The 15,602-nt window shown below is 52.5% G+C and overlaps 6 protein-coding genes across 6 annotated transcripts; 3 read left to right on the top strand and 3 right to left on the bottom strand.

The window, feature by feature from the left end:
- The first annotated feature begins 25 nt into the window (after window positions 1-25).
- Window positions 26-2,183, top strand: MCH1 (putative transporter mch1). The gene has a single exon (XM_018277254.2). The coding sequence runs from the start codon at window positions 167-169 to the stop codon at window positions 1,970-1,972; it is 1,806 nt and encodes a 601-aa protein (XP_018127956.1). The 5' UTR covers window positions 26-166; the 3' UTR covers window positions 1,973-2,183.
- On the bottom strand, window positions 2,106-3,777 carry ALG2 (Alpha-1,3-mannosyltransferase-like protein). The gene is made up of 2 exons (XM_018277253.2): window positions 3,409-3,777; window positions 2,106-3,358 (listed from the first exon to the last, which is right to left on the bottom strand). Exons 1-2 carry the CDS (start codon window positions 3,581-3,583, stop codon window positions 2,145-2,147), a joined length of 1,389 nt encoding a protein of 462 aa, XP_018127955.1. The 5' UTR covers window positions 3,584-3,777; the 3' UTR covers window positions 2,106-2,144.
- A 210-nt stretch (window positions 3,778-3,987) lies between these two features.
- VE01_07819 (uncharacterized protein) lies at window positions 3,988-4,971 on the top strand. The gene has a single exon (XM_018277252.2). It carries the CDS (start codon window positions 4,099-4,101, stop codon window positions 4,918-4,920), a length of 822 nt encoding a protein of 273 aa, XP_018128025.1. The 5' UTR covers window positions 3,988-4,098; the 3' UTR covers window positions 4,921-4,971.
- A 777-nt stretch (window positions 4,972-5,748) lies between these two features.
- VE01_07818 (uncharacterized protein) lies at window positions 5,749-7,704 on the bottom strand. The gene is made up of 3 exons (XM_018277251.2): window positions 6,976-7,704; window positions 6,625-6,917; window positions 5,749-6,496 (listed from the first exon to the last, which is right to left on the bottom strand). Exons 1-3 carry the CDS (start codon window positions 7,321-7,323, stop codon window positions 6,322-6,324), a joined length of 816 nt encoding a protein of 271 aa, XP_018128026.1. The 5' UTR covers window positions 7,324-7,704; the 3' UTR covers window positions 5,749-6,321.
- A 120-nt stretch (window positions 7,705-7,824) lies between these two features.
- LRRCC1 (leucine rich repeat) lies at window positions 7,825-13,348 on the bottom strand. Its single transcript, XM_018277250.2, has one exon. It carries the CDS (start codon window positions 12,880-12,882, stop codon window positions 8,179-8,181), a length of 4,704 nt encoding a protein of 1,567 aa, XP_018128021.1. The 5' UTR covers window positions 12,883-13,348; the 3' UTR covers window positions 7,825-8,178.
- Window positions 13,349-13,493: 145 nt separating this feature from the next.
- On the top strand, window positions 13,494-15,557 carry TUB1_2 (alpha-tubulin). Its single transcript, XM_059463911.1, has 4 exons — window positions 13,494-13,605; window positions 13,708-13,766; window positions 13,830-14,140; window positions 14,266-15,557. Exons 1-4 carry the CDS (start codon window positions 13,594-13,596, stop codon window positions 15,252-15,254), a joined length of 1,371 nt encoding a protein of 456 aa, XP_059319491.1. The 5' UTR covers window positions 13,494-13,593; the 3' UTR covers window positions 15,255-15,557.
- Window positions 15,558-15,602: the final 45 nt, after the last annotated feature.

Below are 15,602 nucleotides of genomic sequence, written 5' to 3'. Positions count from 1 at the left end.
CGTGGGAAACGACGCAACCACCAACCACCAACATATCAAACGCCCAACAACGACATCCGCATCGAAGCTCTGCGATATAAACTTCGACGCATTAACCCAGGACACTGTCCTACCTCCAAAACCTCATACACCTCACATCGGTCTCCCAGACCACTACCACCTCCCAATGCCCCGCCAAATCCTCCGCCGCCCCTCCTCCCCCACCCAACCCCTCCTCCAGCTCCCCGCCGAACCCGAATCCGACTCCTCCCCCGAAGACACCACCTCGACCCTCCACCCCGCCAGCAGCAGCAGCAGCTCCATGCACTTCCCCGACCGCTACCAAACCCCGCACCAGCGCGACATGCGGCGCTACTTCGCCTTCGCGAGCGCCATCGTATCCTGCCTCTGCGCCGGCTCTATAACCGCCTACTCCCTCTACGGACACCTATTCCAGGAGCGCCTGCGCTACACACAGTTGCAGGTGAATATCATTTCCATCACCGCCGAACTGGCGATGTACCTCCCCGTCCCCATCTTCGGATACCTCTGCGACCGTGTTGGCCCCGCGCCGCTGTCGCTCTTCGCGGGGGTGGTGTTCGGCCTCGGGTATACCCTCGCGGCATTCACATATCGGAGCGGTGCGGCGGAGGTGGTGGTTCCGGAGGAGCAGGGGGGTTGGCCGTTTGCGTGTATGGTTGTGGCGTTTGTGGGGATTGGGATGGGGACGGCGAGTATGTATTTGTCTGCTGTGACGACTTGTGCGAAGAATTTCGGGCGCGGAAAACATAAGGGACTTGCGCTCGCGGCGCCGATAGCGGCGTTTGGGCTGAGTGGGATGTGGCAGAGTCAGATTGGGAGTCGTGTGCTTTATGAGCGGTTGCCGGGCGGGGGCAAGGGGGATGTGGAGCCGTTTATGTATTTCCTGTTCCTGGCTGTGACGTTACTTGCGGCGGGACTGCTGGGGTCGGTGGGGTTGAAGGTTGTGGGTGAGGATGAGCTGATTGATGATGCGTTGGAGAATTTGGAGGCGAGTGGGTTGTTGCAGGATAGTGCGTTTTTTAGGGGGGGCGAGGCGGCGAGGGATTATGGATCTATTAATGGTCATGATTCGACGGATGATACGGCTTCGACTAGGCGGTTGGCGGCGGCGGCGAAGGCGAGGGAGGCTGCGAGGGAGGCGCTGGAGGCAAGGAAGAAGACGTTCTTGCTTAATGAGGAGACGCGCATCTTTTTGACTGATCCGACGATGTGGCTCCTTGCCCTGGGTTTCTTCCTCGTCACCGGCCCCGGAGAGGCATTCGTTAATAATCTCGGCACCATCATTGGGACGCTCTACCCTCCCCTCGAACCAGGCGTCAAGGGCGAGACTAAAACTACAGCAGCTACGCATGTGAGTATCGTCGCCGTGACTAGCACCATCGCGCGCATCCTCACCGGTACACTCACCGACCTCCTCGCTCCCGCCTCCCGCCCCCACGAAAACATGGCTGCATCCATCTCCTCCCTTCGTCCACCATCATTTCGCCCCTCCCGTCTTACAATCTCCCGCATCGTCTTCCTCCTCTTCTTCTCCATCCTCATGGCAGGCGGACAAGTTGCATTAGCAAGCGGATTCATCCAGGGTAACGGGGAGCGCTTCTGGATCGTCTCATCAGCCATCGGAGCTGGTTACGGAGCGGTTTTCAGCATCACTCCTATTATCATCAGCGTCATCTGGGGTGTGGAGAACTTCGGAACAAATTGGGGAATCGTCGCGGTCGTGCCGGCGCTGGGGGCGACGGTGTGGGGGGTGGTGTATAGTAGTGTGTATCAGTGGGCGGCGGGGAAGGGGGGTGTGGAGGATAGGGATACGGATGTGCTTTGTTATGGGCGGGGGTGCTATGAGACTACGTTCTGGGCGATGGCGGGGAGCGTGTGGCTTGCGTGCTTGCTGTGGGCGTGGGCGTGGAAGGGGCCGGGAGGGTGGTCTCAGAGGGGTATTGCTGTTTGAGGCGAGGTCTTTGGTTACGGTGTATATACGGAATTGGGGCGCGTGGGTGTGGAGACTTGGGTTCTTGTTCTTATTTCGGGAGTTTCTGGGACACATGGAGGGTGCATATTAGGTACGCGAGCATTATTTTTAACCTCGCGCAAAGATAGTGTGAATAAAGATGGTACTACATTTACCTCCTACTATACAAACTCAACACCGAAACAACAGGCCCGAGAACCACAGAAAAATACACAATAACAACAGCCACAGCCGCACCCCTCACGCTCCTCGGCGGCGGCCCCATCTTGCCCATCAACACCTCTAACCTCTCCGCCATACTCTCCTCCGAAAACTCGGCTCTAACCCTCTCCCTCCCCTTCTGGCCCATCTTCTCCAGCTCCTTAGAAGTCATCTTATGCAACACCGAATCCATCACCTTCGTCCAGTCCTCTACCACCTCCGGGTCCCTCAACCACCCCGTCACTCCATCCACCACCGTCTCCAGCGGCCCCCCCGTATTCGCCGCCAGCACAGGAGTCCCTACTAACATCGCCTCCAGGGGTACAATCCCGAAATGCTCATTGGCAGGCGTATACACCAATAGCCTTGCACTACGGAGCAGCGCATCCTTCAGCCCCCCCGGCACCGAAAGCAGAAACAGCACCTCGACATCATCCGGTACCCGCAGCGCCGTGACGAGGTTCTTCGTCGTAGCGGTCTTGAGACCGAGGCCCTCAGCCAGCAGGAGCAGGTCCTGATGGTAAACGACATTCTCAGTGACACGCGGATCGTAGCCGCCCGCCAGGACGAGGCGGACGGACGAGCGAGCGTGTTTGGGGAGCCCGGCGAAGGCGCGGATGGCGAGATCGATGTTCTTCTTTGCTTCGAAGCGGTTGATGGAGAGGATGATGTTTGTGTCTTGCCAGGTGAGGGTGTTGTCGTCTGTATTCTCCACAGGCTTGTCCGAGACGTCGACGCAGGGGTAGATGATAGATAGCGTGCGGGCGGCGGCGAGGGCGGGCCATTGCGCAGTGACGATCGATTTAGTGAACGCGGAGTTTACGGCGATAGAGGCGGCGAAGGACATACTCCATTCCTCCCAAGCGTCGAAGGGGAGGCGGTAGAGCGCTTTATACCACTTCTGCCTCCCCTTTGCGAGGAGCAGGTCGGGGAAGTGGCAGTAGAATAAGGTTCCGACATTCGGGTAGAGGGCCTGGAGGAGGGGAAGTCCAGCGGAGAGCTGGTCGGCGAAGAAGACTGTGGGCTTGAGGGCGGAGAGTTCGGAGGTGAGGCTGATTTGGAGGATGAGGTGGATTTGGCGCAGGATGGCGCAGAGGATGGCGAAGCGCGAGAGGATGGTGGAGGGTATTATGGTATTTCCCCTGACGCGGACGTCGAGAGTGCCTGTGATTGTTAGTTTCTGGATTTATGAGGATAGGCGTGGGAAGATTTACCATCGCGCGCTTCGTCGAAGCAGTGCTGGGGATCGCAGTGGCTCGTAAAAATGGTCACCTTATGCCCGCGTTTCTGGAGGCCGACGGCCGCATCGACGATGAGGCGTTCGGCGCCGCCAATGCCCAGGTCGGGGTGGAAGAAGACGATATGTTCCGTCTTCGCTTTTTCCGTCATTGTTGCGGCTTTGAAGCTTTCTTGAGCTCCGTCTTGTGGTAGGCGGGATGACAGATTGTATCCCTGACGTCGTCAGCGTTGTGGGGCAGTTTGGTAGCCTTGCGCTAGCAGCCTTAGGCATTTGGGAAGGCTGAGCATTGAGTGGACTTGGCTTTGCATGTGAAAAACTATAAAGAGCAACACACTGCGACATGATTTGGAGGCTAATATTTAATTTTTGTTTATTATCGATTGTTAAGATAGACGAGGATATATATTAACATGCTATATGCTTTTAACTTTAATGGGCGATGTCACATTGAAATAAAGACTGAAGTTATCCCGCACCTTGCAAGGCTGACTGGCTCGGAGCTGGCGATAAGTAATCATTCTAACGTCGACCTCGGCACGTCCCCGGGACCATAGATGGCTTTCATGCCGCCTTTTTAAAATATAAACACATCCAAGAACATAGATCCCTATAATATCCCCCATACACTACAGCCAGCCTCTACTTCCATTACACCGCATTCACAATGGCATCCCCAGCAGGAAAGACGCTCTTCAGCATCCCCATCAAGTCCTCCAACGGCTCCGTAACCGTCACCGAGCCCGCCCCCAAAACCTACCTTCTCACCTTCACCTCCCCCCCCGACAACCGCCTCGTCACCAGCTTCTGCGAAGCCTTCCTCCTCGCCCTCGACATCATCGAAGCCCGCTACCCCCACGGCGTCGTCATCACCACCTCCGGCATCACCAAATTCTACAGCAATGGCTTGGACCTCGACCATGCCATGAGCACCCCCGGCTACTATGTCACGTTGTACAAGCTCTTCGCCCGCCTGGCAGCCTACCCTATGCCCACCGTGGCTTGGCTCAATGGCCACGCCTTCGCTGGCGGCTTCATGTTGGCTATGCACCACGATTACCGCGTTTTCAACCCCTCGAGGGGATACCTCTGCTTGAACGAGCTGGACTTCGGCGCGCCGCTTAAGCCGGCTATGTTGGGTATTTTCGAGGCCAAGTTGTCGCCTGTGTCGTACAGGAGTTTGATTCTTGAGGCTCATAGGTTCACGGCGAAGGAGGCGCTGGAGCAGCAGATGGTGGATAAGTTGGGTGGATGGGAGGAGGTTGTTGCGTTGGTGGAGGAGAGGAAGCTGACGCAGCGGTCGAAGAGCGGGGTTTATGGTGTTTTGAAGCAGGAGATGTATCGGGAGGTTATTGCGCACTTGGAGGGGCATGAGGAGAGAGTGAAGAAGGATGCGGCGGATGCGGAGAAGTTGGAGAAGGTTGCGCAAGGGAAGGAGGATAGAGTCCGGGCTTGGGAGGCTGAGACGAAGGGAAAGTCGAAGTTGTGAACAAAGAAGGTACTATAAGACGTATCTATGTAGCAATATAACCGTATGAACAATCCACTTCCCATTCACGCCAACGCCCATTCCCGCCTACGTCCATTCCCGCTTACAATCTCCATCCCCTTTATCATCCCCATTCCTCAGGCCAACCACCCAATATCACCCAACACCAAGCGAACCACCCCCTTATAACTCAACTTAACTCCTCTCCTTTCAAGCGGCACAGTGGCGTAGTGGAAGTACCACTGTCTGGACAATCTGGCCAGCGTTGGAAATGAATAGAAAAGGTCACCAATTCGACTCCCGACAACGACGACGACAAAAAATAAATAATATTACTTATCACAAACATCAAACATCAAAAAGAAAAATCAAGTGATTTTCTCCTCATCAGATCTCTTTCGATCTGATGAGTCTTTCGCTTTTTTGAACTCTTGAATCCTTTGTTTTGCTTTGTAACTATGCAAGTTGTCCCGGGGGTAGCGGGGTTAAACCAGATGCTTGGGAATGGTTCGGATCATCTCCTCAATCTCTCATCTGCTTCACGCAGGTCTCTCAACGGGAGAGGAAATCTGCCATATCCAATTTATTTAATGGTCTAAACAGCTCATCGAAGATACTTATGATGATGTTCGATGTTGGAGCTGTGGGGCTAAATCTCCATACTGCGTGCAGCGTGATGATCGTTGCGTTTATCCTACGCTCATGTGTTCAGGAGTATGTGCAGGAGCCATTCGGAAGTAATGCCTTCCCGAAAGAGCTATTCGACAGCAGCAGCTTCGCGGCAGCAGCAGCTTCGTGACAGCAGCAGCTTCCTGACAGCAGCAGCGTCGTGACAGCAACAGCTCCGTGACAGCAACAGCTCCGTGACAGCAACATCCTCCTCCTCTCTGGGCCTTCACTATCAACGGTTGCCTAGTCACTGATATATATCGCAGTTTCGCCCCAAGTGATTTCACACCGCCCCTCCACATTCCATTGATCATTGGTTTACTCCTAGTCTTGAAAATAAAAGCAACTGCCCTCCATTTATACCCCATTCCATGCACCTCAACACCGCATAGCCACGCGTAAAATCGGAAGGGATAAATCGAACCCAGTATCACAAACCCGGGTGAGATGCCATTGTGAAGTATCATTATTCCCGGCATCAACCGCTGCCGAGACTCCTATATACACCACCCCCCTCGGGTGCATCGTACGCCTCCAAAACCATGCAGATCAAAACATGAATACCCTCCCAACCAAATGTCCCACGCAAGTCATATTCCAGTCCAAAGATTGTCCCAATCGCCGTGCCTCCTTCTTACTGGCCCAACTATTCACCAGGCCTTCTCAGTAACCCGTCACCATGCCCCCCCCCCCTGTTATCAGTTCCTATCTCTATATCCCCCTTGCAATCCTTCACTTGAGATGGACACTCGGTCCAGCAGCACCCACGTCTTCATCCTCATCTTGAACCTCATACGGGTTGAGACTAAGCCTCGTATATCCCCTCGTCCGTGCATAGAGTCCCCCCTGACTCCTCTGATTCCGGAACTCGCTCACGTGCAGCACGAATAACAAGAAACACAAGAAGCTGTGGGAGGGTTACACGTTAGCAATCGGTCAAAGTTTACGTAAGAAAAGCTTGAAGTGACAGATACCCCCAAAGGTGCAACCAAGGTGGATGAAAGCAGGAGGATTTGGGATGGGAATGGTACTCACGCAGCTGCTCCTGCACAGATGAGCCCGCCCAACTGGACTAGGAAGCGTTTCCTGCTTGCGTCGTTGCATGGGAGGCGCTTCCAGGGGTCGGCGCCGGGGGCGGTGCAGACGTCGTACGGGATGCCGTCTTCGGCGCCTGCGTTGACGGTGGTGGAGTAGCTAATGATGCCGAAGACGACGAGGAGTGTAGAGATGGCGCCAGTGGCAGCTGCAGCAAAGATTTCCGGCAGTGGCGATTCGACAGAGACGATGCGGATAATGTTGGCGAAGCTCAATAATACCGCAGCCACAAACTAGATCCGTCAGTCAGTACCTCAATAATCAATCCCGTTCCCCCAGTGAAATCCTTACAGCAGCAACAACCAACCCATAACCCGCCCACCCATACGGCGCCAACAAGTGTGTCTTCGCCGCCTCACTAAACAGCTTCTCCGACTTGATCAACCCCAAACTCCACACCAACAAATACAACCCCAGACCCGACGCGACGGCTGAAAACACATAAAGCTGCGTCAGTCGCTGATTCCGCGGCGTCATGCGCTCATAGAAGTCCGGCTCTCGCTCCCCCGGCGCCCTTGGCACAGGGCCCTCGCGATGCATCTGTTGATGTGGCAGCAGCCGCGACGGGTGAACAGGAATAGGGCGCATCCTGGCGCGCGACGCCTCTGTTATGGAGGAGGAAGAGGAGGCGGAGTTCATGGTGATAGAAGAGAGAGGGGAGAGGGAGGGGGGCGAGAGAGGGAACAGGCGGCAATGGGCCCGGGATCCTGTGAGGCTGTGGGTGTTTGTTGGAGGTTAATTACGTCTTGGCAATTTGCATTCGGCGCGGGGGAAGGGGAGGGGATGGAAATAAATTCAATAATAAGCCACCGCGGTCAATGCGAGCAATGTTGGGCCGACGACGTGGTGTAGCGGGAAGGTGCATGCCAACCGACTTATTATTGGAAGGTACTTGCAGGTACAACGATCGTATCCGCGTGCGGCGTTTGCTTGGCGGCAGCGGATGTATCAGATACGCATGCGGGGGCTTGTTTTGGGTAATACATAAACAACGGCAGATACAGTTTGTGAGGGTCCATGAATAAATTTTGAATTTATACGACTTTATAGTTTTGTTGATTGTGATATTTTGAACCGCGGACGACGAGGAGATCGCCGCAGGGAACTAAAACGCGGCACTACGAGAACAAGCATCCTTGACCACACGCTAGCTAGCACCGCAATATCCAGACACGGGAAGGATGCGACATCGTGGAAATGAAACCACGCGGCGGCACCGCATGGCTGTCACTGGCCACCTCTCGACCCTCTCAATATAGGGCTGAGAAACGTAATAACGGACACTGGATGGAACTCTGCAATTTCATGAGCATCCGATTTGGCAATCAACATCAATAAACCTCCATAGCCAGCTTCTCTACCTAAAAAACGACAATCAAGAAGACGCCCCTGTTTATACAAAAGTAAAACAGCCAAGTTCCAACAAAACTCCTCCCAATGCCGCCCTCATGGTATTGTACAACCAAGTCATTAAACATCGTCTCGTAAAAGCGCTCAAGCAAAACTATCCTCAGCCGGCCACTGGCTCTCCCGCTCCTCCTCCTTCTTCGCTTCCAGCACCTGCTCCTCTTTCTTCTCCACCACTTCATCCTGCACGGGATCCACATCCCCACCTTTCAGCTCCTCATCCTGAGTTTGCGGCGCCATCTCAGCTGCCGGAGCTTCGATTTGCCCCACAGTATTTTGAACAAGCCCAATCTTGACTAGCTCATCCCAAACAACATCCTTAACGTTCGCGATCTCCGTATTGGCTGGCAACCCATCCAGCATCTTCAGTCTCTGACACCCACCCACCATCAACATCTCATAGACCCTCCTCCTCATCCTAGTCTCCATATCCAACCGCCCAGCATAAGCCTTGTCCTTTGTCTCATCCGCATCAAGCAAAGTAAATGGGTCCTCGACGGCCACCTCGGCGTCTTCCTCTGCGCGCTGAAGAAGAGCAACTCTCGTCTCCGTGACAGGAGGATAGAAGCCCAGCGTCACAGGGTTATTCCTGATGTCCACATTTGACAAGCTCGAGAACTGGCTGAGGACACCAGTAGTCTTCCGTAGTCGAGTGAGGCGGTTCCCAGAGATATGAAGACGCTTGAGACGCACTATGCCCAGAAGGGGTTTGAGGTCGTGCAGCGCGTTGAAGTTCAAGTTGAGCACTCGTACATTGCACATCATCTGCCCGAACTCGGCGGGAAGTGATTCTAGGCCGCAGTTTGCGAGCTCTAGGTACTGCAGGTTGAGGAAATCGACACGAGGCGCGAAGTTGGGCAGGAGATTGCCCGACAAGAAGAGTTTCCTGACTTCGAAACATTGGTCCAGGAAGGACATGTCAATTACCGATTCGCGCTGCTCGCGCATCGAGAGGCTATCGATGTGTTTTGCCTTCAGAAGACCAGTGACTTTCCCAAGGCGGTTGCGGTCGAGGTACAGTAGGCGGATATTCGGATAGTGACTAACGTCAATCTGCTGGAGATTGTTTCCGCTGAGCTTGAGATACTTCAATCCATGATAAGTATGGTTGGAGCCCTCATTGAAAGTCTCCAGGCAGTTGTCTTCCAGGTGGAGAGTCGCGAGTGATCGCAAGTCCTCGAGGCCAGCAATGGCCTTTAGCTTATTTCCTTTGAGGTCAAGGTCCATTAATCGAGGGAGGTTGCAACCAGTGAAGTCTGCGGCGTGAACTACATTGTTCCTCAGGCGGAGGCTAATGAGACCATCAAGACCGAAAATACCGTTTACCGACTCAATTTTGTTGTTGTCAGCTCGGATAGCGCGCAGATGAACTAGATCTTTTAGTCCTTCCAACGTAGCAAGGTCATTGTTCGAGATATCCAAATACTGGAGATTCTTCAAGTGTTGCCATGAGGTCAGGTCAGACAGGGAGTTGTGTGTAATGCGCAAGTTCCTGATGGTTTCCGGGGTCCCATCGAGCTGCGAAATCTCGTTATCAGACACGTCGAGCTCTTCGAGTTGACCACAGAATTTGCTCAACATGTGCAAGCTGTGTATTTTCTTCTTCTTCAGATCGATTTGCCTGATATGCGGCCAGTAAGGCTCGTAAGGCTCCACATCAGTTATACGCTGAACGAGCTCTTTAACGGTCATCGATAGCGATCTCTTTGAGCCGGGCTGATGACGGGTCACTGGCGCTACATAGCTGACTTCGAACGCAAAAGACTCTTCGGCATGGTTCATAGTGAAATCAGATAGCGGGCTTAGCTGATAAAGAGAGCCATGGCCAATTCCAATATCGGGAGTCTGCTGAACGGTCGAAATTTGACGAGAAGTGTTTCTCAGTGGCATCGGGGTCGTGACAGCAATGCTGAGATTCCTCCGGGCACCTCCATTTTCCATATATTCCGCAAACGAATCTTCGTCGCGTTCGTCTATGCGGGACACGGGACGCCTGGTGAAATTCTGCGCGCCAAAGGAAGAGCAACGAGGCGCACTGCGCTGGGACGACCGAAGTTGAGTTGTGGATTCCCGTTGCTGAAACTTCGAAGCTTCGGCTCGCCCATTGATACTCACATCTTGCTCCTCTTCATGATAGTGATCGAAGATACGAGACGCTGGGTGCTCAATTGAGTTATCTTGCAACATAGACGGAAATGGCGATGAGAATGAAATGGTTACACTGCGTCGAGGCTTGACATCATTCCATACTTGTGACCTGCTCTCATTGATTGAAATTTCCTCCTCAGCATCTTCTTCAATGACTTCTTTCAGGGTCTTTTCGCGAGTAGCACCTATCGGGTCTGTGTCGGCAATGGCCTCGATATCAGATTTAGTAGAAGCTTCTGGCTGCTCGTCCCAAGTCGTTACTTGCGTGTCAGGAATGCCACCGCTTGATGTAGGCGGCGCAGAAAGTGACGGTTCGGATCCACTGTTTTTGGTCGCACTCGTTGTAGGAGCGCTCCCAAATACGTGATGTGCGCCAAGCCCTTCGCCTTTAGAGAAATTAAACTGGCCCTGGTACTCCTGGACAATCGAAAGGCGGGATTCCTCGCGTTGCTTTGCGGTTACAGCCCGTATCCTCTGCATCTCCTGTATCTCATCCACAGTAAGATCCGGGATATCTCCAAAGGGATCATCGTCATCTGAGGGTAACGCATTCCCCAGGATCTTTGGGTCAGTAGCTTTGCGCTTTACCCATATGCCCTTTTCACGGTCGAATACCATTCCAGCAAGCTGCTCTGGGATGAGGTGGGAAACGGTATGGGGTGCTATTATCCGCCGAGAATCCGAGTTTCTGGAGGATCCGGTATGAATAGACCGGTTGGTTGAGTGCCCTGAGGATGGATTCGATCCATGTGAGTGGACAGCTCCGTCATCACCTCCAACTGGTAAAGACGATGTAGAATGCTTTCGCTTTCGCTGAAGTTCGGGATATTCTGTGATTTGGATATTGGGTGGGTCGCTTTCGTAAGGCATGTCATGGTTCAAAGTCCAACCGGTAGCCTTTGCAGCGACTCCGTCTCCATTGTTATCCTGTTTAACTGCCCCGTCTTCGTTGGTTTTGACGGGGACGGTTGATGGGATGGACGAGGCAACCAATGCATCAAAATCGCTCCACTCTTCATACTTCTTCAAGTGGCTCAGAAGTTCTGGATCACTTTGTTCCTTTGCTTGCCGAGGTACAGGCGCACCACCTTCGCGACTCGGCGGCCTTGAAAATGGCTCTGTTGTAGACTCCTGGTAAGAGTCCTCGTGATCGGGGTTTTCGGATGCCTCGTTCAAACTGGATATTTCCGATTCCGACTCCTCGAGGCTATTCAATCCGCTTTGAGGCCGAGATTTTCCTCGAATTCCTGCCATGATCTTCTTGGCTTCATCTAAGAAGTCCTGGGTAGTCACGGATGGCTTGCGGTTGTCATTCGACATGTGATGGTTAATCCCAACAAAAGGGCCTGTTGGGCGCGTCATGTCTAGTTCTGCCTGAACTCTTGCAATCTTTTGCTGTTGTTCCGTTAATTCCTTTTGGCTCCATGGCGGTGGTCTTGAAACAGTGTTGAGATCAATCTCGGAACTGGAATTGCGCCGCTGGCTCACAGATAGCGTACGAGGCTGGAGGACCTGGCGCGTAGCCATGACTTCAGGGTTTGCGGATTCGTTATCGTTGCCATGCCTGGCATCCTTCCTCTTCTTGCCAATGATTGACTGGATATTCTGATGGCTTTCGAGGACCGAATTGTAGACGACATTGTCAATAGACAGATTGTCAATATCAGAGTCGTGTAATGTTCGCCTTCGTTTAGGCGTGGGATCCTTGAGCGGAGATTTCGGTTGCCGTTTGCTCAAAATATCGATATCCTGTTTCTGAGGGGTAACTTGGAGGTGGGAATCGCTGTCCATTCCCTTCGAAAGCTCCAAATCCTCAATTTCGTCATTCTCTGCCTCTGATTCTTCCTCAACGACAGCTTCCTCCAGCGCAACGTCGTGGACCAAGGGATTTCGACTCGACGCTTTCCGGCTGACAGTATTCCGCGGTCGAAAGCTGCTGCTTTGGCTCAGGTCGCATTCTGAGAATTGGTCGCTGCCGGTATCTGCTAATTTGTAACTTATGGGCTTGGGACCTTGCCGTTCTGAAGGTTGTGGCACCACTTTAGGTTTGTATGGAGGAGGGCTTGATCGCATTGTCACATCCTCCGACTTAGATTGCAGCTCCAATAATGATTTGGCTGAAGATTGTCTTGTTGGTGGCGGTGGCTTGAATATGTTCTCCAGGCCGACTGGACTAAACAAATCACGCTGGTCTCCGTAGGCAACGTCCCCATGCAGGAGTCTCTTCTTCCATTCCGGGGTATTTCGCGATTTTTGTGGTGATGAGCTTAGTGATCTATGCTTCACCGTATGATGCTGAACAGATTGGGAAGATGATACCGACAGGGTCCTCGAAACCCGTCTTTCTTGCCCAGCGCCTGAAATTTCGTTTCGCAATTTCGAACTCTGTTTCGAGGTATGTGGTATGGGGACGTTATAAGAATTCGGACTTCGCTCACTCAAAGGCAGGGCGCTTGAATCATGGCTGGATTGGCCCAATGACTTCAGGACTGGTATGCGACTTGCGAAGGGGCGTTCTTGAACGGAATTTGATGATGGCGGCGTGCTTCCTGGAAGTGATGGGAGGGAACCTGCGGGAGAATGTTCGGAGTTTGGCTGTGAAATCCAATCTTCCGACAGAGAATCCAGCCAGGCACTCTCCATCGCGGGTTGCTGTTGGTTGAGTCCGATGTTGTTATAAGTTATGCGACATGGAGGTCGTTGTTGTGTTGGGAAGATATTGGCGCGTCGTGAAGTGTTTCGAGTTGCTGACAGACAGCCTCGTGATAACTTTTGCTAATTCGTATTATAACCTTATTGATGTTTTTGTCGTAATGTGTATCTGTTGTTAGTATCTGTCGTCCAAGGTCGCCGGCTTTTCGTGCTTTTCGTGGCACAAAAAGCAACCCGTGTCTGACCCTGATCACCAAACACGCGCCTGCTTCTGGCTTATCGCTGCCGCGTGTTGGCAGAGCAACGCGTTCCAGAAAACCTTAATATAAGGGTCTTAAGGTTTGCCAGAGCTTCATAATCCTCTAGTTTATTCTAATTATGAATAAGCCTTCCAATATTTATATGATTTGAGTTGAAGTAAAGCAAAGTTGACTATTAACTCATCTAAATGTTATAGATGGCATTTCTATACCTCATAAACAGCCGCCGTATCGTTGTTTAATACGCAGTGTACACATCATGTGACTGATGACTAAGCCTCTAACCAACGCCACAACCCCACCATTGACCCCATTTACCCCCTTTCCTTTTAACAACCACATATTATTGCACAGCAAGACGCCGCTCTCTTGTCGAGTTGTGCTTAATTGATACCCGATACTACCCACCATATTGATCATTTGAATATATTCTTTGGACACAATGAGGGGCGAAGTAAGACCTATTAACCCGTACTATCTGCTCATTAGACTCTCCAATGTGAGAGTCGGTGAGCATTTCGTTAGCGCGAAGTCGCTGTTCTGACATGGAGCTTAGATCTGTCACATCCACATTGGCCAAGCTGGTGTTCAGCTTGGAAATGCTGCTTGGGAGCTGTAAGTACTTGTTAATTTTAATATTTTTTTATAATTATAACTGATTTTCTGACTTGTTCCTAGCTATCTGCTTGAGCATGGCCTTTTGCCCGATGGTCGCCCGAATCCCGAGGCCACAGCTATCGCCGAAACCGGGTCTAACGAGACCTTCTTCAACGAGACTTCAGGCGGAAAATACGTTCCCCGATCTATCTTTGTCGATCTCGACCCCAGCCCAATCGACGAGGTTCGCACTGGTACCTACCGAGAGCTATTCCACCCAGAGCTTCTCGTGAGCGGCAAGGAAGATGCAGCAAACAACTACGCAAGAGGGCACTACACAATTGGCAAGGAATTGGTTGACACTGTGGTTGACAAAGTCCGACGTGTCGCCGGTAAGACTATGCCTTTATCCTGACCATATCTATAGATTGGACATCTTTTATGCGACCTTCGTCGCATTTATATCCGCCAATTGCATCGTGAACATGAAGGCATTCCTTTACTAACATGCAAATAGATAACTGCTCATCTCTCCAGGGATTTCTGATCTTCCACTCGTTCGGTGGAGGAACTGGATCTGGTTTTGGCTCCCTCCTTCTGGAGCGCCTAAGCACCGACTACAGCAAGAAGTGCAAGCTTGAGTTCGCCATCTACCCATCTCCTCGCGTCTCCACCGCCGTTGTTGAGCCATACAACGCCGTGCTCTCCACCCACTCTACCATCGAGAACTCGGACTGCACTTTCCTCGTCGACAATGAGGCCATCTACGACATCTGCCGCCGTTCGCTCGACATTCCCCGCCCCAACTTCGAGCACCTGAACCGCCTGATCGCCCAGGTCGTCTCTTCGATTACCTCCTCCCTCCGCTTCGACGGCGCGCTCAACGTCGATCTGAACGAGTTCCAGACCAACCTTGTTCCCTTCCCACGTATCCACTACCCGCTCGTCTCCTACGCCCCTGTTATCTCCGCCAAGAAGTCCAGCCACGAGAGCTTCAAGGTCCAGGAGCTGACCCTGCAGTGCTTCGAGCCCAACAACCAGATGGTCGTCTGCGACCCCCGTGCTGGAAAGTACATGGCCGTTGCGCTCCTGTACCGTGGCGATGTCGTCCCCCGCGAATGCAACGCCGCCGTCGCAAGTCTCAAGGCCAAGCAGTCATTCAACCTTGTCGAGTGGTGCCCCACCGGATTCAAGATCGGTATCAACTACCAGAAGCCCGTCGTTGTCCCTGCATCTGCTTCCAACCCAGATGGTGCGCTCGCAGAAGTTGACCGCGCCGTTAGCATGTTGAGCAACACCACCGCCATCGCCGAGGCCTGGGGCCGCCTCGACCACAAGTTCGATCTCATGTACAACAAGCGTGCCTTCGTGCACTGGTACGTTGGTGAGGGCATGGAGGAGGGCGAGTTCAACGAGGCGAGAGAGGATTTGGCCGCTCTCGAGAGAGATTACGAGGAGGTTGGCGCCGATGGCGAGGCTTTTGCCCCTGACGATGTCGAGTATTAAGCTTTGAGTCGCGGAGAAATCTAGTGCGCCCGATCTGTTGAGAGCGGACTGGTTTCGTGGATTTGAGTATCTAGCGTGCCGTTTTGAAGGGTTTTTATGTTCTGTGGATTGATTTGATGAGTATGACAGTATCGTGGTAGTATATCCTCGTTGTCCAGATTGGATGCATATATGCCAGTTCTGATTTTATGAATAAAATGATTGAGATGCGGGGATGTCGAGGAATGGAAATACCAGAATCGAAAGTTTTTATATTTTATCAGATTAGCCTTAAAGCTAATAGAATATATCTGTTTACCTCCATTTATGAGAGATCGATTTGTTGATTATAACCCTGATTGACTGAGC

The sequence above is a fragment of the Pseudogymnoascus verrucosus genome, assembly GCF_001662655.1.
Source record: "Pseudogymnoascus verrucosus strain UAMH 10579 unplaced genomic scaffold scaffold_40, whole genome shotgun sequence".
Lineage (NCBI taxonomy): Eukaryota > Fungi > Ascomycota > Leotiomycetes > Thelebolales > Thelebolaceae > Pseudogymnoascus > Pseudogymnoascus verrucosus.
This window is presented reverse-complemented; position numbering and strand designations above follow the sequence as displayed.